Raw genomic sequence first — 23,327 nt, 5'->3', positions numbered from 1 at the left:
TCATCTCTTAAAACCCCCATATTTGAATACTCAAGCTTGATAATTGGCTAGACCACAGAAGTCTGAGAGGCATTAAAAGATAGAGCATATTCCATAGAATATATTAAGAATTTAGAATATAGTCCAGTCACTTGCTACTCAAAGTGTGAGTCAAGGACCAGTGGCATCGGCATCACCTGGGAGTTTCTTAGAAATGCAGAAACGCCCCACTTCAGACCTACAGAACCAGAATTTGAATTTAACAAGCTACCTGGGTGATATGAGTGCACATTGAAGTTTGAGAAGCACTGATCTAGTGGGTTATTCAGAGATAAACTGGTTTATCAGTCATTTTTCCCCATTCACTATCACTTAATTGACAACATGTCTTTTCAAAACTAGTTTAAAAGGTTGAAATCATTTTCCCATTCATAGTTTTCCTAAGACCCCTTCATAAGCCAGCAGAACTCTCTTGGATCTATTCTTCACAGTAGCCAGAATGATCTTAACATTTTAATTGGATCATGAGTCTTCAACTCAAAAATCCTCAGTAGCATCTCACTGGTCTTGAAATAAAATACCAAATCCTTTGCATAGTATCCAAGAGTCATGTCTTCTTCTTGTGATATTTCTAGCTCTGCTTTCAGTGTGGGCATCAGCCAAGCTCTTTAGTGCCCCAGAGACTTCACACAGACTATTCCTCACCTAAGAAAGCTTCTTTCCCTTCCCTCCCTTTGCTTTGTTAATTTCTACAAATCTTTCAGGTCTCAGTTTAAATGTTATTTCCTAACAGAGGTTGTCCCTTAGACCCATTTAAAACCAGGATCCTTTGTTATGCTCTGTCAGAGCACCTTATATTTTCCTTTGTTGAATCTAGCACAATTAAAATTTTTGTAATTATTTTTTGTTTTAGCATAATGTCTACCTCTTCAGCTAAAAAAATTTTTTTTTAAAGCTGCAAGAGGGCAGAGACCATGCCTGTTTTGATGATCACTTGTATCCCTGGTGTCTAATACAGTGGGCAATTAATGCTTCCCCCTCCTAGTTTTATTGAAGTATAATTGACAAATAAAATTGTATGAATTTAAAGTATATGAGTGATGATTTAATATATGTATATATAATGAAATGATTATAATATAGTTAACACATTCATCACCTCACCTAGTTACCATTGTGTGTATGTGTTAAGAACATTTAAGATCTATTCTCTCAGCAAATTTCAAGTATATAATATAGTACTGTTAACTATAGTTACCATACTATACATTAGATTCCCAGAACTTATTCATCTTATAACTGAAACTTTGTACTCTTTGACCAACATTTCCCTATACTTAATGCTTATTAATATGGCAATCATCATGCTAATGGCATAGCAATAATAAAATGTACCAAGGAAGATATATATATATATATATATATATATATATATATATATATGTGTGTGTGTGTGTGTGTGTGTGTGTGTGTGTGTGTGTGTGTATTCATTTATGTGCATCTATAAACATTTTTGGAAGATATAGCTACTCTTTTAAGCTACCAGATGGCCTAATAAACTATTTCTTAGCATAATAATTTGAAAGAGAAAACATAGTTTGCCAAAGAACCTAAGTGAGGTGTGTTAATATAACTCACTGGAGATAAAGATGGCATAGCTTGCTGTGTAACCTATATCCAGGGGAAATAGAAGCACCAGTGTATAGGACCAATACAATTTTCCAGTCTCTAGCTTCTGTCCTCTTTGTCTTAGGATTTTAAGAGAGCCTCTGATCAATGGAGATGCACAAACATAATGTAACTTTTAAATAGAAAGTAAATGTATTAAAGTGATCAAGAGCGAGGCTTTAGTGTCCAGAAGACTCGAGTTCCAATACTGGATATTACACTTAGTAGCTATGTAACCATGAAGGTTTTATTTTTAACTTCTCTTTTATTTTCTTGATCTGTAAAATGGGAATAATAATAGTACTCCTTGACATAACCACAGGCATCTTAATCTTTTATTTTAATCTTTTAACAGCTTTATACTTACCATAGAGGTCACCTAGACAATCAATGATTTCTGGTAAATGTATACAGCTATGCAACCAACACCACATCCAGCTTTGGGATACTGCTATCACCCCCAAAAGTTTCCTTATGCCTGTCTGCAGTCAATCTCCCAGCCTCAGGCAGCCACTTAATTACTTTCTATGTAGTCTTGCCTTTTCTGGAAGTTTCATAAAAATTGAATTATAAAATATATAGTCTTCTGAACCTGGCTTCTTTCGCTTAGCATAATGTCCAACCCAATTCTTAACTACACCCTCAAACCTGTTCTTTCTTGAACCTTTTTCATCTAATAAGGGGCCCTGCTAGCCCAGTCAAAAATTCCTAAGTCATTCTTAACGTCTTTTCCCATATCCCCATCACTAGTTCCATCATTACTAGTTCATGCCAATGCTTACTACCTCCAAAATATATTTGAATATATCAATTACTCTCTTTCTCTACAGCCACTTCATGAGTCAAAACCAACTTAAATACTGTCATAGCTTTCTCTCTGGTCTTATTTCCTCTTTTGTTTTTCCTAAATTCTATTTCGCATGCAGAAATCTGAGGGATCTTTAAAAAATGTAAGTTAAATGATATACTCTCCTTGGTAAACATAGTGCTTGGTACCAGGGCTGGCTACCTAATTTGTGGGGTTAATGCAAAAATGAAAATGGGCTCCTTGTTTAATAATTAAGAATTTCAAGATGGTGACAGTAGAGCATTAACCCAAGTGCAGGGCTCTTCTAAGAATGGGGCCAGTGCGACTGCACAGTTTACATGCCCATGACGATGGTCTTGCCTAGCACAGAGGAAGCTCTCCACAAATATTACCTAATATGGATCCCAGAGGGTCATCATATCAGAAAAGCCTACTCATGATACTCTTAAATTACTGCATTTTTGGAAAAATATATGTATTATCCCCTTAAAATCCTAAATATCATCTAATAATCTTTCAACATAATCTAATTTGCCTATTTAAGGAACATCCTAAGGTCAAGTTAAGGGATCATTTTAGGAGAAATGGCATAAAAACAGATAACCAGTAGATCAATCAAAGATATAGAGAGGTGAGAGATTCAAGGGTTTGGTGAAGAAGCTGAATGGTTTAGCCTTAATATTTATCTGAAGTTTATGTGTGTGAAATTTTTTTTTATATATTAGGATTTTAAAAGATGATCTATGAATATTAAGAATAAGTTTTTTAAGACCTCCATTTTATCTACCCTTAGGACAAGAAAAAATTATCTTATAAAAATATTTTGAACTAAAACAGATCCAGAGACAGAGAAGCATTGATCAGACCATCAAACCTCAGAGGGAAGGTAGAGGAGGGTGGGGGTAAGGGGGAGAGATCAACCAAAGGACTTGTATGCATGCATATAAGCCTAACCAATGGACACAGACAACAGGGGGGTGAGGGCATGAGTGGGGGGAGGTGGGAGGCAATGGGGGGGGGGATAAGGACACATATGTAATACCTTAATCAATAAAGAAAAAACAATAGAAAATATTTTGGAAGTATAGTCAATGATTTTATAGGTCAAAAGTTTAAGACAAAAATGTTTGCTTCTCCCATTTGAATGCTATTCTTTTTTAGTCTTGGTCACATTAGTACTTTCTTGTTGCTTATTATATCACAAAGCTTAGGTATGCCAGGAAACTACCTGCAAAAGCCTACTAAATTTGTCCACGTGGAAACCTCCCAAGAGACCTAAATTCTCCTTAGAGAAATAGAATTTATTTAATTTTTCCCAAGCATGCAGTTATTATATTGTTATCTAAATTATGATCAGGTCTCTTCAAATGGATAGCCTTGTTGTATGGCTAAATTTGTTTGTTTATTTTTTTATAAATTAAGTACTTCACATCAATATACTACTTTGAGTGAGAAGGAAGTATGGCTTTCTGATCATTAAAACCTTCTGGCAATACAGAAGTTTGGTATATGATAAAGATGCTATTTCAAATCACTGGGGGAAAGATGAACTTTTTAATAAATGGTATTGGGACAACTGGATAGGCACATAGAAAAAAAAGATAAAATTAGTTCCAACCTCAACACACATAAGAATAAAGTTCATATAGATCAAGAATCTAAAAGTAAAGACCAAAAAACCATACAAGTCCTAGAAGAAAATTGTTAAAGTTTTCTATATCTTGAGTGTATAGCAAGGCTTTCTAACTTTGACTCTAAACCTAAATGCAATACAAGAAAAGACTGATTCATTCAAAAAGAAAAGTGAAAAAGGGTTGCACTACAGAAAATACCATAAACAAAAGTGAAAGGCAAATGAAATACAAAAAATATTTGCAACTTGTATCTTGGACAAAGAGCTAATATTTCTATCTAAATAATTTAACATTTTAGGATGAAACACAAAAATATAATAGAGCCCTAACTGGTTTGGCTCAGTGGATAGAGCATCAGCCTGCGGACTCAAGGGTCCCAGGTTCAATTCTGGTCAAGGGCATGTACCTTGGTTGCGGGCACATCCCCAGTGGGGAGTGTTCAGGAGGCAGCTGATTGATGTTTCTAACTCTCTTTCCCTCTCCCTTCCTCTCTGTAAAAATCAATAAAATATATTTTTAAAAAAACAAAACGATTTTTAGTTTTTTTACTGATCAAATTGGCAAAAATGTAAAAGCTTGACACATACTCTGTAGACGATGATTTGGGAAAATTAACATTCTTACCTATTTGTTGGAATGCAAAATGGTACAACTCATATGGAAGGAAATAGTTATATCTGATATTTAGCCTATGACCTAACAATCACGGTTTTAGGAATTTACCCTAAATATATACCATAAAATTATGAAAATACATATGTACCAGGTTATTCATTACAAAATTATATGTAACTGCAAAAAAGATTGGAAACTATCTAAATGACAAACTACAGATTGGTTGAATAGACTATGATATGTATGCATACAATGGAGTTTTATAAAGCTACATATTTTAAAAAAGAACAACAAAGATATATATAAAATGATATAGAAGATTTCCAAGATATATTGTTAGTGCAAAAAACAAAGTGAAGATTTTTGCTTTTGACCGTGTGGCATTAGCCGTACCACTATAAATAACTAGAAGATTGATGAAAATATGGCAAAAATGTTTTTAGACACTTGCTCAAAAAGAATGCAAAACTGAGTGAAGTGAAGCAAATATGGTGAGTTCTAGGATCGATCTGTTTTTTTTGTTTTGCCTGGAGGTAGTTTTCAGACAATGGGACAGGAAAGGAAAAATCCAAGAATAACACCGTGGCCTTGCTGAGTTGAGGGGTAGAAATTAGAATTTGGAGAGACTAAGGCATCCAGAATGTGTGGGACAGAACACCAGAGAGAATGGAGCTACACAAAGAACTCCAGATATTTGGATAAGGAATCCCTTGAGTCTTTGGATGAATGATAATCTGAGCGTACATAAACTGACATTCGTTTGAAGCTGAGCAAAGAACAACTGTCAAGGGAGCTATTAGCTGAAGAATTCCTGGAACTCCCACAGGGATGGGAAATATTTGAATTCTATTTAGCTAGAATACAGAGACCCTGCTGAACACTCAGAGAAATAAAAAAAAAATAACAACTTAGCAGCAGGTCTAAACTAGCTCGAGGCAAAAGGGTTTATAGACCTGTCCTAACTAAGCTTAAAAACAAGCCTTGAAAATATCAACCTGATATGCAAATAACTTAAAAACCTTCCATACTTCTTAAAGACAACAAAATACAAACTTTTAACAATGTAACATTTACAATCCAAACAAACAATTATAACTATCCACATTACTAGATATGCAAATAAACAGAAAATTGTGACCCAAAACCAGGAAGAACATCAGGAGTAGAAATGGCAGAGTTGATGAAATTAGCAGACAAGGACTTTAAAACAGCTACCAAGGATTTAAAGGAAAGCATGATAGATAATGAGAAAAATGAAATGAAAGAATTAAATTGAACTTCTGGAGGTGAACAATATTGAAATGAAAACTTCACTAGACAGGAACAGCAGTAAACTACACAGTGAGAAAGAAAAGTTCACTGAACATTCAGACATAACAATAGAGACTATCCAGACTGAAATAAATTTTAAAAATGAACAGAGACTCAGCAACCTGTGGGAAGATATCAAGTGGTCTTATATAAGTGAAACTGAAGTATCATAATTGTATCTGAGTGTGATGAATAATATTTGAATAGATATAGCCCAAAACTTTCTAAGCTTAAAAAAGATTATGGACCTACAGAATCAAGAAGGTCAATGAATCCCAAGTGGGATAAACATAAAGGAAAACATACTAAGGTCCATCACAATCAAATTTTTGAAAGCCACTGATAAAGAGAAAATTTCATAAGTAGTTGGAAGAAAAAAAGCATTAAATAATGGGGGAACAAAGATAAGAAATATTATAGACTTTTAATCAGAAACAATGTATGACAGAAGAGAGGAACAATATATTTAAAGGGCTGAAAGAAAAAACTTGTCAGCTTAGAATTTTATATCCAGCAAAAGTATCTCTCAAAAATGAAAGTAAAATAAAGATTTTTTTTAGACAAACAAAAACAAAGAAAATTTGCAACCAGCAGATTTATATTATAAGGAACATTAAAAGAAGTTCTTTAGTCTGAAGGAAAATGACATCAGATGGAAATTTGGATCTAAATAAAGAAATTACTGACAGAAATAATAAAAATGTAGGTTATATATTAAAGACCTTTCTTCTCACTTTTCAATTTCTTTAAAAGATAATTAATTAGTTAAAGCAAAATAACATAAAGTGGAGCTTAAAATATATGCAGAAGTAAAATGTGTGACAATAACATAAAAAAAACAGAGAAGAGAAATGTTAAAGAATACTTCATAGATATGCAAATGAAGTTCTTTACCTTATGAGAATTATATTATTGTGATCAGTTAAAAGTGCATAGTGTAAACTTTAGAGAAACTACTTAAAAATGGAAGAGGGTATCTAATAAACTAATATCAGAGACAAATGAAATATGAAACAATAGTCAATCTAAATAAGATAGAAAAATATGAAAGAAATAAAAAACTGATGGGATAAGGAGAAAACAAAGCAAAATGATGGTCATAATCAATATTAGATTAAATGTAAGTGGTCTGAACATTCCAATTAAAAGTAACAGATGAATAAAAAGATCCAACTGTATCCTGTCTACAGAAAATATATTTTACATATAAAGTAAATATGTGTCATGCAAACTAATTATAAGAAAGTTGAGTAGCTATGTTAATATCATTGAAAGTAGATCTTCAGACAAGATATATTAGCAGAAAAAAAGAAAGAGATTTCAAAATGACAAAAAGGTCAAGTTATCAAGTATTAAGATTAAATGCCTATTTATCCAAAGAATATTATCAGGGACAAAGGGGGACATTATGCAATGATAAAAGGGTTGATCCACCAGGAAGATATCGCCATCTTTAATATGTATATACCAAACAAGAGAACTTCAAAATACATGAAACAAAAACTAATAGACCTGAAAGGTAAAGTAGACAAACCCATTGTTAAAGTTGGAGACTTCAACAACTTGACAACAATCAACAGAACTACTAACAAGTATTTAGAGTGAACAATGACTGATAAAACTCTTCACCAACAACTGATAGAATTACTAACAAGAATATAGAAATGAACAACACCATTAACTAATAGGACCTAATTGACACATAGAGTATTCCACCCAACAACAAGAACATATTCTGATCAAATCCAGGGTCAGAAAACACATCTCAACAAATTCAAAAGAATGAAAATCACACAGAATATATGCCTTGACCATCTTGGAATAAAATAAAAATCATAAAGATAACAGGAAAATCTCTAAACACTTGGAAATAAAACAACACATTTCTAAATAATCCATGGTTCAAAGAGTAAGTCTCTAAGGAAATTTAAAAATACATTGAACTGAAAATACATTTTATCAAAATTTATGAAATACAACTAAAGCAGTCCTGAGAGGTAAGTGTATAACACTAACAATAAAAGAAAAGGTCTCAAATGAATAAACCATATGCATCTCAAGAAACTAGGAAAAGAAGAGCAAAATAAACACAAAGCAAGCAAAGAAATAATAAATACAAATATAGAAACCAATGAAATTGAGCTCCTAGTTATATACCCAAGAGAAATGAAAACATATGTCCATACAAAGACTTGTAGCAGATTTTCATAGCAACATTTTTCACAATAGCCCCAGATTTTAATCAACCCAAATGTCCATCAATGGATGAATAGATAAAATATGGTAGGATAGAAATAATAAAAATGAGAGTGGAAATTAATGAAATGGACAAATAGAGAAAATCAATGAAACCAAAAGCTGTTACTCTAATAACAAAATGAGACAAAGAAATTATAGGAAAAGTAAACTATAGACCAATATCCTTCATAAACAGACATGCAAAAATATTTTACATAATATTAGCATACTGAATCCAACGATATAAAAAGGCTAGAATATGATGACCAAGTAGAGTATATTCAAAAATTGCAAAGTTGATGAAACATTTAAAACTCAATCTGTGTAATTTATCATATTAACAAGTAAAATTGATAAGTTACATGGTTATTTCAATAGATGCAAAAAAGCATTTGACTATATCACTCATTAATGATAAAAACTCTCAACAAACCAGAAATAAAGGAAACTCCCTCAATTTGCTAAAATGTATCTATGGAAACTTAATGGTGGAAAGCTAAATGCTTTTCCTCAGAAAAGACTAGAATCAAGGCAAGAATGTCAACTCTCACCATTTCTATTTGATTTTGCTCTGAAAATTCTAACCAATGCAACAAAGCAAATAAAAGAAAGAAAAGGCACATACATTGGAAAGGAAGAAAGAAAACAGTATTTTTTGTGTGTGCAGAAAACATGTTTGTGCATGTAGATAATCCTAAAAGATCTACAAAACAAAACAAAACAAAAAAATCAAAACCCTACTAATAGCACTCATAAGTCAATTTATTAAGGGCCCACGATAGAAGATCAATATAACCAATGTCACCTCAATAAATTCAAGTAAAAATAAATTATATTTTTATATACTTGCAATGATCAGTTAGAAAATGAAAATTTTTTTAATGCCATTCAGAATGGCAGAAAACATTAAATAAATAAGTAGTGTATTTATCAAAACATACAGAAAATCTGCACACTGAAAAACACAAAACATTGCTTAGAGAAATGAAAGAATGCTTAAGTAAGTGGAGATATATACCATGTTCATGGATTGAAAAATTCAATAATATCATAAATTTTTCCAAGTTGAAGTTATAGAATCAATGCAACCTTTTGTTCTTAAAGAAAATGACAGCATGATACCAAAATTAACATGAAGATTAAAGGAGCTAGAATAACAAACAATTTTGGAAAAGGAAAACAAAGTTGGAGAACTAACACCACCTGACTTTAAGACTTAATTATAATGCTACAGATATATAGGTGTTAGACTATAGATTCCCCAAAGGACACATATTTTTGGTCAAATTATTTTTGAGGAAGGTGCCAAGTAATTTGGCAATTACTTAACAGGAAAGGATAATCTTCTCAGCAAATTTTCCAAAGGCATAACTTGATATTCCTTGGGAAATATAGGAACCTTCATATCATATACAAGCATCAACTCAAAATGGATCATATACCAAATTATAAGTAGTAAAACTATAAAAATTCTAGAAAAAAGGGAGAAAATCAACAGAACTTTACAACAGGCAAAGACTTATTAAAGAGGATATAAGAAATAAATACTATAAAGGAAAAAAATGGATAAATTGAGCTTTATCAAAATCACAATTTCTGTTCTTCAAAAGATATTAAAAAGAAAAGTCAAACATCTTTAAGAGAAGTCATAATATCCACAAAACACGTATGTGACAAAGAATTCATATCCAGGATGTATTTTTTAAAACTCTCAAAGCTCAATTTTAATATGACAACTCAAAAATGGACAAAAGATCTTAACAGATTTCAAGAAGAAGATATACAAATAGCCAATAAGCACATGAAAAGATGTTCAATATCTTTAGTTGACAAGAAAACACAAATTAAAACCCCAATGAGAGTACTACACAATCCCTAGAATGATTAAAATAAAGTTTGGCAATAGAAAGCATTGGGGAAGATGTGGATCAAATGAAACTCTCATGCACTGCTGATGGAAATGTAAAGTGATATTACCACTTTAAAAAATAGTTTTGCAGCTTCTTATAAAGCTAAATTATACTTCCCATATTATATGACCCAGAAATTATGCTTAAGTACTTATCCAAGAACTAAAAAACTATTCCCACAAAAGACTTGTACATAAATGTTCATACCACCTTAATTCAGAATAACACCAAACTGGGAACAATCCAAATATCTACCAACAGGTGAAAAGCTACACAAATTGTCATATATCTGTACAGTGCAATACCTCTCAGCAATAAAAAGGAACAAATGACTAATACATACAATAATGTGAATGGATTTCAAATATATGTTGAGCAAAATAAGCAAACACAAAAGAGCACATGTTGTAAGAATCCATTTAGATGAAATTCTGAAAGAGGCAAAACTAATTTATAGTGACAGGAAGCAGACCAGTAGTTGCCTGGAGCCAGAAATGTGGGAAATTGATTGTGAAAGGGCATGAGAGAACTTTTAAAGGTTATAGAAAGGGTCTATATTTTAATTATAGTAGTGGTTATACAGGTGCAAATGTTTGTCAAATTAATTGAGCTGTATAATTTTTAAAGGCACATTTTATTATATATAAATTATACTGCAATAAACTGATTAAATTTTTTTTAAAAAAAGCAAAGTACAAAAGACTACCTACAGGCATTCCTCTCTTTTCATGGTAGTGCAGGACTGCAAATATGATTGTGCAAGCTGAAACTGTATAGTGATCTTAATTGATGGAGGAAATTATGATTGTTGCATGACCTTTAAAAATTTTTATGAAAACATTAAACTCTCTCTTATAGGAAAGTAAAAAATAATAAAATATTTATTTAGTACATTATAGTCTAAAATATTAGAACCCCAGAGAATTAAAGGGTTTTATTTCTTTGTAAGAAACTTATTAAGAAGATCTGGCTTCTTCTCATCCTATAATTTACAATATGGAACAAGCATTCTTCCTATGCCTTGGCAAATTGTCATAATCTTTTCTAAGTTTGGATCAACTTCCAATGGCATGAGACATTTCTGAGTTACAATTTTGTGCATTTCGGTGGTGCCATTTTTTTCTATGACATTGTCATCCTTTTCATCACAACCACTTTCCTCACCCATGTTATTAAGTTCACCTTTACGAAGTCCTTTGGCTGCATGGCTAGAACTCTCAAAGACTACAGCGTCAACATTCCATAGTCAGTTTTTACTTCGGTAACTCCACTTACGTTTAATTCAAATTTCACTGACAGCATTATCACTTTTGTTTCTTGACTGCACTTCCTTCTTTGTTGGTCAAATCCCCTATACATGTTTGTAAAATGTCATGTGGGTTTATCACTGGGAGAACAAGAGTCAAAACAACTACATGCTCTTCTATCTGTGCATGAACTTAGTACCAGATGCAGACTGAAAACACTAACAGACTAAAAGAATCCCTGCGATTTGTCGAACACCTTTATTTGCAAAGTAATCTGTGGACTGAAGGGCTAACAATGAAATTTGTACTTTATGCCACTAGTCAGTTCATATACCACAATAACTGAAGTCTGAACTATTTTTAGGAGACTGGTATTATTTAAACTGTGGTAACTGATATTTGTATATACCATAACTATTCAAAGCCATAACTGCTTGGATACTATGTTAACTTTTGTAAGAAAGAAAAAGAAATAAGAATATATAAATATATGTAATTTTTTCTTGCAAAAAAGAAACACAAGGAAGATAAACCAGAAAGTAATGAAATAGGTTATCTACAATGGGTGCTATGAATAAGGCAGAAGAGATAGGGAAGGAGTGACAGTTTTCTGAATATACTTTAAAAGATTGTTTGATTTTAATTATGTTCATGTTTTATATATTCAAGAAAGAATACTAATCAAAACTCTAATCAATTTTAGAGTGTAGAAAAAACTCTAAAATTGCATATAATAGAAACTAAGAACCTCAAATGATAACATAATACTGCAAATAACTTTGAACAAAGCGTTAAACTATATACACTCAGTTTAAAAGATAATTGCAAGCAAATCTTGAAATCACCTTGGTATGGGTATAACAATTCTGATACTACTTTCTGTGTATTTTAGGACTAAGTAAATATATTCATAAGGTTGGGAGCTAGAATCCTCACTGTTAGAAAGGAAAATACAAAGATGAAAAAGGGAGAGGCTAGGAAGAAACTGAATTGGAGGTATTAATGTGAATCCATGCTTTTGAAGGTGTGAGTGTAGATGCAGATGGTATGCGTTTGTGTGTGTGTTCCCCAGCTCTGTTTGCTGAAAAGGCCTAGAAATAGTGACAGCCCGTTAGCCATGCATACACCTAGCACCTAGAGCTTGGTTTCTAAATACTATTCCCTACTGAAAAGGAGCAGAATTTTTGGATAAAAAGTCCATTTCATGAGTGGCACAGGGAATGTGTAAGAAAGTAATAAAGTGCTCAAGAAAATGATAGAGGTGTAACAAAAAGACACAGGAAGCAGCTTAAAGAGGTTCTTACTGGCAAAACCAGTTTGGTATAATATTAATCTAAATCTAAAATAAAATATATCTAGAATAATTTGGCATGAAAACAAATAGTGGCAACAGTGAAATATAATTCATTGGAACACACACACACACACACACACACACACACACACACGAGCCACAAATTAATGTATAAAAAAATAAGAGAAAGCTCTCCCTTACAGTATAATGTCAACTAGTAAGTGTAGAAGAAATTGTTATAAATGGAGTTAGAAAATCATTCCCCCTCCCCGCTCCCTAGCCGGCTTGGCTCAATGGATAGAGCGTCAGCCTGCGGACTGAAGGGTCTCGGGTTTGATTCAGGTCAAGGGCATATGCCTGGGTTGCAGGCTCGATCTCCAGTAGGGGGCGTGCAGGAGGCAGCCAATCAATGATTCTCTCTCATTGATGTTTCTATCTCTCTCTCTCCCTCTCCCTGCCTCTCTGAAATCAATAAAAATATATTTAAAAAAAGAAAATCATCCCCCCTTGAGGGTGGGCTGAATCAAGGAGAACTGAATATAGCAAAAGTAATGGTATGTGACTTTCTAAATTATGTTTACAAAAAGAGTGTGGCTTCTAACTTGTTTTACCTCTCTGGCTCTCTCCCTTACTTTCTCTGATAGGAGCCGGATGTTGTATTTTGAGCTGCCATGGAAAGCTCCACATGGCAAAGAACTGAGGTAGGTCTTCAGCTAACAGCCGGCAAGAAATTAGAGCCCTGCCCAGCCGGTGGGGCTCAGTGGTTGAGTGTGGACCTATGAACCAAGAGGTCACAGTTTGATTCTCAGTCAGGGCACATGCCCGGGTTGCAGGCTCATGATCCCCAGTACAGGGCATGCAGGAGGCAGCCGATCAATGATTCTCTCTCATCATTGATGTTTCTATCTCTCTCTCCCTCTCCCTTCCTCTCTGAAATCAATAAAAAGAAATTATTTAAAAAATAAACGAGGGTTCTCATTTCAACAACCACGAGAAACTGAATCTCACCAATAAGTATGTGAGAGAGATTAGAAGTAGTTCTTCCCTCAGTCGAGCCTTCAGTTAAGACAACAGCCCTAGCTGACACCTTGATTACAGCCTTGTGAGATACTCTGAGGCAGAGGCATCCAAATTCCTGACCCACAAAACCTATGAGATAATAAATTGTTGTTTTAAGCTACAGCCAGATTCCTGACCCACAAAACAAATGAGATGATTGTTGTTTTAAGCCACTAAGTTTTAGGGTAATTTGTTACACAATAATGGGTAATTTATATGCTACTAAAAATGCCTAGTTTAAATATAATCATAAAGAAGCATAAAACAAACCAGAATTAAGGGCATCCTGAAAAATAAATGTCTTATAGTCTTTAAAAAACATCAGTGTCATAAAAGACAAAGCAAGGCTGAAGAACTGTTAATTAAAGATTCATGACAACTAAGTACAATGTATGATCCTGGACTTGCAAGAATATCCTTGTTCGTAAGAAATTCACAATAAAGTGTTTAGGATTAGAGACATTATGCCTACAACTTACTCTCAAATGGTTTATAAAAAATAACCACAGGTGTATACACACACATAAATACTCATACACATGTGTAAACACACAAATATATATGAAAATGATAAAGGGAATGAAAAAGAGGGTTGATAAAGGAAATATAGCAAAATATAAATATTAACAATAGGTGAATCTGGGTGAAGGGTATATAGTTCTTTGCACAATTCTTGCAACCCTTCTGTAAATTTTAAAGATTTTCAAAACGGAAAGTTAAAAAGAGAACTTGCTGTGAGGCCAACTATCAAAATTATAAATGTATTTACTCTTTGACTCAGCGATTTCACTTCTGGGAATTCATCCCACAGATATACTGCATATGTATAAAATAATGCAGGTACAAAGCTATTGAATGCATTTGATTATAATGATCAATGATTGGAAACAACCCAAGTATCAATTTACTAATCAGGAGACTGATTAATATCGCACTGGAATTCTAAATGGCTTTTAAAAAAAATAGCTTTCTTACTAGTATGTATTACTATGGAAATGTTTTTAAAGGATATATTGTAGAGTGAAGAAAGCAAGATACAGGACAGTATATAGTATGTTATCTTTTTTGTAAGAAAAGTGGGAAAATTAAAATGTATATCTATGCCCTAACCGGTTTGGCTCAGTGGATAGAGCGTCGGACTGCGGACTCAAGGGTCCCGGGTTCGATTCCGGTCAAGGGCATGTACCTTGGTTGTGGGCATATCCCCAGTAAGGGGTGTGCAGGAGGCAGCTGATCGATGTTCCTCTCTCATCGATGTTTCTAACTCTCTATCCCTCTCCCTTCCTCGCTGTAAAAAATCAAGAAAATATATTTTTAAAAAATGCATATCTATATTTGCCCATATTTGCATAAAGAAATGCAGAAAAGATACTTAAGAAATTAATAAAATGTTTATATAAGAGGCAGAAGGAAACAGAGGTAGAATAGGAGTTGGACAGGAATGGGAATGAGATAATATATATCTATTATATTGTTTTGATTTTCAAATCATGTAAATGTGTTTCCTATCCTAAAGTAAATAAAGGAAATTACTAAGATTGAGGTAGATGGCAGACCTATAAAGACACAAATGAAAAGATGTCCCTAAGATATTGTTAATACTGGGAAAAGCAAGTTGCAGAACAATATATGGGGTGTCCCAAAAAATGCAGACACACACTTTGAATATTTATAAAGGCAGTGTTTATTCAATACATTTCATTTTCAAAACTGAGCTATCAGCTATTAAAGTGTGTATACATTTTTGGGGACATCCTGTATATACTATAAAATGATCCTTATTGTACAAAAACTACATACCTTTATATATACAAAAATGCTTGTAATAATCAGATATTAACAGTAGTGACTTCTTGAGGGATGAGTCTGGAGGCAAGATGAGGATGTAGAGGGAATCTGATGTTTTATTTTTTTAAATCCCTTTTTAAATTGCAGTATTGTTTACATATAGTGAATTCAATGTGTTTTGGCAAATGTATACATCTGTTTTATCCACCTCTCTATCAAAACATGAAAAATTTCTGTCCCCCTTCGGGGAAAAGAAGTTCTGCCATCATTTGGTAGATATGGCAGAAGTTCTACCACACTACTGGTTTAAACTTAGAGTGCTTAATTACTGTTAATTAATTCAAGAAATATTTAGAGCTTAACAATATCAAGCACTGTTCCAGGCCTTAAAATATAGCATGAAAAAAAAATAAATCTTGGCCATCAAGGAGTTTATATTCTTGTTGGGGAGACAGAGCTAACACATTGATGAAGAAACAAATATATATCAGATGAAAGTCATAGAACAACGGCAGTATCTTTTTAATATGGTTACTGAGAACTCTATAAGATGTTTAAGGTGTGTATTGGTATACAATCTCCCAACAATTTTATTATTATTGCTATGCATTTTTTATCCTAAACATTTCTTATCTAAAATTTTACTGTTTGTAAACCAAAAACAGATGGTGAAGAAAAACTGAGCTTAAGTATTTCCATGGAAAACACACCAAGTAAAAGAAAATTAAATAACAAAATTAAAATGCCTGATAAGTTTTAACCCTAACAGAATTCCAGAGGCAGAAAAGAACTGGGCATCAGGACCAGTCTGAAGAGTGGAGTGAGCATGAATTAGAAACAGTGAGATTCTGAGGGTGCTGGATGTGTTTTATTTTTTTTAAATATGTTTTTATTGATTTCAGAGAGGGCAAAAAGAGGGATAGAAACATCAATGATGAGAGAGAATTATTGTTTGGTTGCCTCCTGCATGTCCCACACTGGGGACCAAGCCCACAACCCTGGCATGTGCCCTGACCGGGAATCAAACCTTGACCTCCTGGTTCATAGGTTGATGCTCAACCACTGAGCCACACCAGCCAGGCTGGATATTTTTAATAGTGAAAAAGAGATCAGGAAGAAAAATAAAACATGGATAGCTCTGCCATGAGCCCCAAAATATACCAGAGTAGAGCTATCAGGAATATTATCATGTTCAGCCTGGTAAGGATCTACCCATCTGAAGGGATTTTCACAATGGAAGAAGTCAGAGTAAAAGAATGCTAACGATATATCCAACCACACCCTTAATATCTGCACGTGGATGTTTCTCAGGATCTCAGACTTAACATGTTTACAACTCAACTCTTGATGTCTCTGAAATCTACCCTTCACTAGTCTTCCATTTTATGAAATGATATGTTTGTCCATCCAGTTCCTCAATTCAGAAACTTGGAAATGACTCAATCCCTCCTCTCTTTCATCTACTGTATTTATTCAGCCAATGCTATTTTACTGAGGATTTACCACTTGCCAGGTAATGATTTTGTCAGACACTGAGGACTATGATAACCAAAATAGTCCCTGCCCTCATGGAGTTTACATTCCAGCCATTCCATTATTGTCTTGTTGAATCTACTTCTCCAATCCATCCATTTATTTCTATATTCACTGCTTTCCTTTGAATCCGTTCCAGCTCTATTTCTTACCAGGAATATTGCCATAGTCTCCATCTGTTCTCCCTTCTTCCACTTATAACCCTCATAAATCAAGTCACCTAACAGCAGCCAGGGTAATGTTTTAAAAATTCAAATCATATTTTGCCACTGTATTATTTAAAACCTTTCAATAGCTTCTAAGTACAAGGGTACTTAGAATAAAATCCAGGATATTTCATATAGTTTACAAGGCTCTACTTATTTTACATTTCTAGCCTCCCTAACCCTTTTCAGTTTGTCACCTTTTCATTTTTTAGGACCTTTACACATGCTAGTCCCTCTGCCTGGTATTTCCTTCTTTAATCTCTTCGTTACCTATCCTTTAGATCCATTCTTTAGATCTCACTCTAAATATCTCTTCCTGAAAGAAGCCTTTCTTGACTCTTTGGACAGTGGTAGGCCTCCCTATTACAAACTCTCCTAGCATCCTTGTTTTTCTCTGTGGTGGCATTTATCAGACTTGTAAAAAAGATGGTATCTTAGAATGGGGGCCCATTAAGGCAGGAATCATACTTGCCTTGGTCACTGCTGCACCCTTGGCACCTAGGACAGTGCCTTACATAAAGCAAGCAGTTAATAAATGCATGAAAGAACCACTCACTATTAGACTTGGGGCAGGCTCTTGTTTTTGAGTGGGCTCTTTGAGCCTATACACTGCAGAGAATGGGAGCCTGGGCTTATGAAGAGGTGGTTTAAGTTTATGCTATCTCCTCTCACATGACGGTCTCATACAGCATAAGAATAAAGCACCCTGCACCTCTTGTTCTTCAAAAGCATACGGAATATACAAAAATCTATTCCTTTTTTCTGTAAACTAGCAATGAGCAATCAGAAAATAAAACAAAAATGCAATTACAGTAATATTCAAAACCATCAGGTATGTAGGAATAAGTTAATGAAAGATATTCAAGATATCTACACTGAAAATGATAAAGCATTGTTGAGAGAAGTTAAAGAAGACCTATGTAACTGGAAATATATACTATTCTCATGGATTGAATGTCTCAATATTGTTGGGATGATCCCTCCCCTAATGAATGAATAGATTCAATGCAACCTCATTCAAAATCATTATAGGCTTTTCCCCTCTGGAAAGTGACAAGATTATTTTAATTTATTTGGAAAGACGAAGAACCAAGAATAGTCAAAACAATGTTGAAAAAGAAGAAAGTTGGAAGACTTACCTACCTGACTTCAAGACTTACTATAAAGCTACAATAGTCAAGACAAGAGGATAGACAAACAGATCAATGGCACATGATAGATAGTCTAGAAATAGACCCACATATAGCAAATAATTTTCTTTTAAAAATATTTTTATTGATTTCAGAGAGGAAGGGAGAGGGAGAAAGAGATAGAAACATCAATGATGAGAGAGAATCATTGATCAGTTGCCTCCTGCATGCTCCCTCCTGAGGTCAAGCCCACAACCCGGGCATGTACCCTTGACCAAAATTGAACCCAGGATGCTTCTGTCCATAGACTGATGCTCTATCCACTGAGCCAAATCAGCTAGAGCTCAATCAAATGATTTTCAACAAGTTTACCAAAGCTATTCAATAGGAAAAGGAAAATCTTTTCGACAAATGCTGCTGCAAAAACTGGGCATCCATATGGAAAAATAGAACCTCAACCCTTACCTCATTGAATTGCTACCTCATACCACATGTAAAAGTCAATTTTAAATAAGGTAAATAGAAGAGTCAATAGTTATTAAATGCGTGCCTTTTTCTCACCAGGAATATTCACTGCTTTCTCTGAAATACTGCTAGAGCAAGTATTACACAAGATAAAGCCAATACCTGCAAGTGACACATATTGGTGGAGATGCTTGCCTATTGTTGGTTCCCAAACTTTAGCAAAGTCTTCAGGTGAGCATCAGAATCCACAGTGAAGATGCCAAATTATCTGATTTGCTGAATTCCCTTTAGAGACCAACATCCAGGTAGAATTTATAATAAAAATGACATAGCATACATGGACAACAATATGGAACACTACCATGACTAATCAATCAGACACTTTTATGCATCTTACTATTAATATTATCTTTCTCTTGTCATACCAGTAATTCTCCTTCCACTCTTTTCAGTTTCCATATTATTCACTTTAACTAATTTCACTTTCCAAAAGTTACTCTTTCCTTTTCTTTGTTTGTTTGTTATAGTTTAGACTTCAAGCTTCTAAATCACTGAATGACATATAAAGGGGAATTTTATATGTGAATGTTATTCCATAATTTATGAAGTGTTTGTAGACTGTAATGCTAACATTATTTGAATCCATTGTACGATCACCTGATTACAAGGAACAGTCCATATCCAGCATTCTGCTAGTTCAAATTCATTTAAAGCATTTGAATTAGCCACAGTGGAGTAGGAGATATGGCCAGTGGGTCCCATGTTGGAATCTGAGGTGCAAACTTAGGCAATGGAGGCAGCAGGAGGGTTGTTCTCGACCACATGGACCACATAGGCAGCCTGGTGGAAAACTGGCACATTGTTGTTGATGTCACCAATGTGTAGGGTGATGCTTCTGCTGGAGGAGAGGGGTAGCTTGCTTCTGTTAGTGGTCATGATGGTGACATTGTACTCCAGGTTTTACTTCAGGTCCAGGACCCCATCTGTTACAAGCTTGTAGTAATTATTCATGCAAGATTATATTCTGAAAGGTGCATTTTCTTGTATCTCCCCATTTCCTCCCAAATCTGGATCCTGTGTCTTAAACAGAGCAACTACTAGCTAAGGTGCAGAATCTTTAGGAATCACTGTGAGAATAGAAGTAAAAATCACCTCTGTGACTTTGTCATTATCATCTAGAATTTTGATCTCAACTACACTGGACAACCAGTTCCCCTCTTCTCCTTGCTTCTGAAACCATGGAATATTTTTTAATCTCTTCGTAGTCCAATGTACTTAAAGTTTTTATTCCTCCACTATGGTGATCAAAGCCAAACTGGATATGGTACTCTGGGCTATAAAGGCATAACTGATTTTCACTTTGATTTCCTCGTCCAGGTCAGTGGCCCTCACCCTTACCCTGTATGCTAGGGAATGGCTTCTCAAAGACTGAACCTGGGTACATTCTGGCTAAAATGAGGGGTGGGAGTGTTGTAGTTGTGTGGCTTCCAGGTAGTCCTCATCATCTAAAGCTGCAGGGCTAAGTGATGTGAGCTTTGCTTTTCCAGGTCTAGTAGCTTCTTTAACACAAGTTCAGTGTTTGTTTCTATTGTTGCTTTCTTTTATGCCGGGAGCCGGTCCATGCTTGCTGTTTCAAGGGACCTGGCATATATGGCATACTGTTCTTAATATGTTTGCTCACCTTCTTGGCACTATGTGTTTTAACCAAGGTCTCTGAGAAAGGTTGTTTCCCCAGGTAGGGATTTTCCCCTGAAGTTAGGGAGGGAATAAAACCTCTTAACTAAGTGCCAGGCGGGTAATTAATCACTTTAACTATGAACAATTATGCTTAAGCTACATAATCTTTACTCCCTGGAATGGAGATAAGAAACGCCCTCACCTTTGTAATAGAGATTGATAGGATTGAATCAACTGGTATAAATACAGATGTAACAAGACAGCAAGAGACAGAGAGAGAGACAGAACCTAGGCACAGAACCTACACAGAACGTTCTCTAGAGACAGAAGAACTTCGCTGGAGAGAACATGGCAAAAGATCCTGGGCAGAAACTGGCCTCAGAACCTAGAGACAGAACCTAGCGAGAGAACATGGCAAAAGATCCTGGACTGAGCCTGACTACAGAAATTGGCAAGAGAACCTGACTAGAACCTGGTGACTGAACCTGGCTGGAGAACCTGGACAGAACCTGGCTGGAGAACCTAGCGAGGGAACATGGCTACAGAACCTGGCTGGAGAACCTGGAGAACCTGGCTGGAGAACCTAGCAAGAGACCATGGACACAGAACCTGGCTGGAGATCCTAAACAGAACTTCGCTGGAGATCCAGACCAGAACTTGGCTGGAGATCCTGGCTAGGCTGCTGATCAACTGAACGCTGTCTCCGTGTCATTCCTTCTTCGCCGACTCCGTCCACACCTTTGGGGACCCCTGGACCTGCTGGGGTTGAACCCCAGCACTTTTACTTGAAGACAAATATAGAGTTGCTGCTAAGGCAGTAATTTTGTAAAGGAATTGTTCCCAACATCAGGATCTTCTGTAGATTCTATTGCAAATTTTGCTCCAGGCTGGGTCAATTCACATATTTAACTAAAAATGCTCCTGCTGAACCAGGAGGTATTATTATTTATATATTGAATACTTATATTAATGTGAAAAATAATTAAAGAATTTTCAACTACTGTTTCTAAACATAAGATACAAACTCTAGCATGTCATCATATTCACTCCAGGTCCATCTTGTTACTCACAAGTAAGTCTCCATTTTCTTCATCTGGAGTGAAGTATCTGTTTTCTTAACCCATAGCTTCTGAGTGGGTAAGCCTTGGACATAAGACTCCAGATCTTTGGCAAGGTCTGATTAGGAAAGTCATCCAGTGGAAACCTTTTGGAAACTCTTCATTTATCCCTGTTTTCACATTGGCTGATAGCGGTGCTCTGAATCCCTACTCTAGAATTGCAGCCTGAAGAAATCAGAGGCTGAGGTTCTGAAGAGTTGAGAGCAATGAGAAACAGATGTTTCTCACTGGAATTTGCAAGTTGAAAGGCAGTAGTACAGTCTTATTTGTGCGATTAAATATTCCTGGGAATTTATATCCTCAGTGACTCCAGTATATGAAATCAAAGCGATGACTTCTTTTTATGTCCTCCTGATGGTTAAGAGTGTTTTTAGGCTGAATCTCTCTTTTTATTTTATTTTATTTTATTTTGGGGGGTGGAGTCTTTTTTCAAATAACACAGTCTCAGGATAAACTATTGGCCGAATCTTCAGTTGCAAACATATAGAAAGCTTCTAAGATGTGTCACCATATGGAAATCTCATGGACTTAAAAAATTTTGACAAATCCCCAGTTCCTTAGCTTTGTACAGGTAAGTTAGAGAGCTTATTAGGAGTTCAATATAGAGGGAAAGCATGTATAAGATAATTGGTATTATAGTATGATTTTTCCCCCAGAGACCACTTTCTAATCATTGAACGCAAGTCTTTCACTGAGTATTAAGAAGGTGTGTAAACCACTGTGTGAAATGCTTAAGACTTAATGAGAGGCCCACAGAGCTACTCGTACCACCGCCCATCCTGCCGTCTTCACTGACATCATGCTCCAGTTTCTGGTTGGATTTACTTTTGGCAGCCTGGTTGGAATGTATGTGGCTCAAAATTACGACATGCCAAACCTGGCTAAACAACTTGAAGAAATTCAAAAGGACATGGACGCCAAGAAGAAACCCCCTAGTTCACGAGGCCAACTCCAGCGCTGGCTCCAGGAAATCCTGACTCTACTCTTCTCTAGGACCTCCTTTACATCTGAACCAAAGCGTCTGTCTTCTGTCCAGTCTCAGCCTTTGCTTTGAGCACAAATGCGGCCACAAGTTAAGAACTGTGCTTACTTTCCCAATATCCTCACCTCTTCCCTTCCTCCTTCTAGCAGCGTGGGGGTTCTAAGACTGGAATTATGGTGCTAGATTAGTAAACATGACCTTTAAAGAAATGATAAATTATTATTGTCCTCAATGTTATACAGAGTAGATCTTTTAAAAAATATTTTTTATTGATTTCAAAGAGGAAGGGAGAGGGAGAGAAACATCAATGATGAGAGAGAATCATCGATCGGCTGCCTCCTGCATGACCCCCACCAGAGATTGAGCCTGAAACCTAGGCATGTGCCCTGACCAGAATTGAACCATAACCTCCTGGTTTATAACTAGACACTCAACCACTGAGCCACACGGGCCATGCCAGAGTAGATCTTTTAATGACTTCTCTAAGAGAAAGTGTGGAGGTACTGATTCTTTTCGCATATAGATAAATTATTTTATTTGACTCTATGGTCTATCTGATGACAATTTCTTCACATTTTCTGTACCAGAGCTCTTCCCATTTGGTATACAGAAAACTCATCCGTTATCCTTTGATATAATTTCATTGCTGGAACCAGAGAAATTAT

At 35.1% G+C, this 23,327-nt stretch overlaps 2 protein-coding genes across 15 annotated transcripts in view; one reads left to right on the top strand and one right to left on the bottom strand.

Annotated features, from left to right (window-relative positions):
- LOC308518976 (protocadherin gamma-C4) overlaps positions 1-23,327 on the bottom strand; it is a gene marked incomplete at its 5' end in the record, with an annotated part of 148,230 nt that overhangs the window by 32,488 nt on the left and 92,415 nt on the right. The window lies entirely within an intron of this gene.
- Positions 22,480-22,734, top strand: LOC308519254 (short transmembrane mitochondrial protein 1-like; the record flags this gene model as incomplete). The annotated part of the gene is made up of 1 exon (XM_081091243.1): positions 22,480-22,734. The coding sequence occupies one exon, from the start codon at positions 22,480-22,482 to the stop codon at positions 22,732-22,734; it is 255 nt and encodes an 84-aa protein (XP_080947369.1).

This window comes from Myotis nattereri, assembly GCF_964212035.1.
Source record: "Myotis nattereri genome assembly, chromosome: 5".
Taxonomy (NCBI): Eukaryota; Metazoa; Chordata; class Mammalia; order Chiroptera; family Vespertilionidae; genus Myotis; species Myotis nattereri.
Note: the sequence above shows the minus strand (reverse complement) of the source record. Positions and strands in the feature narration are given on the sequence as shown.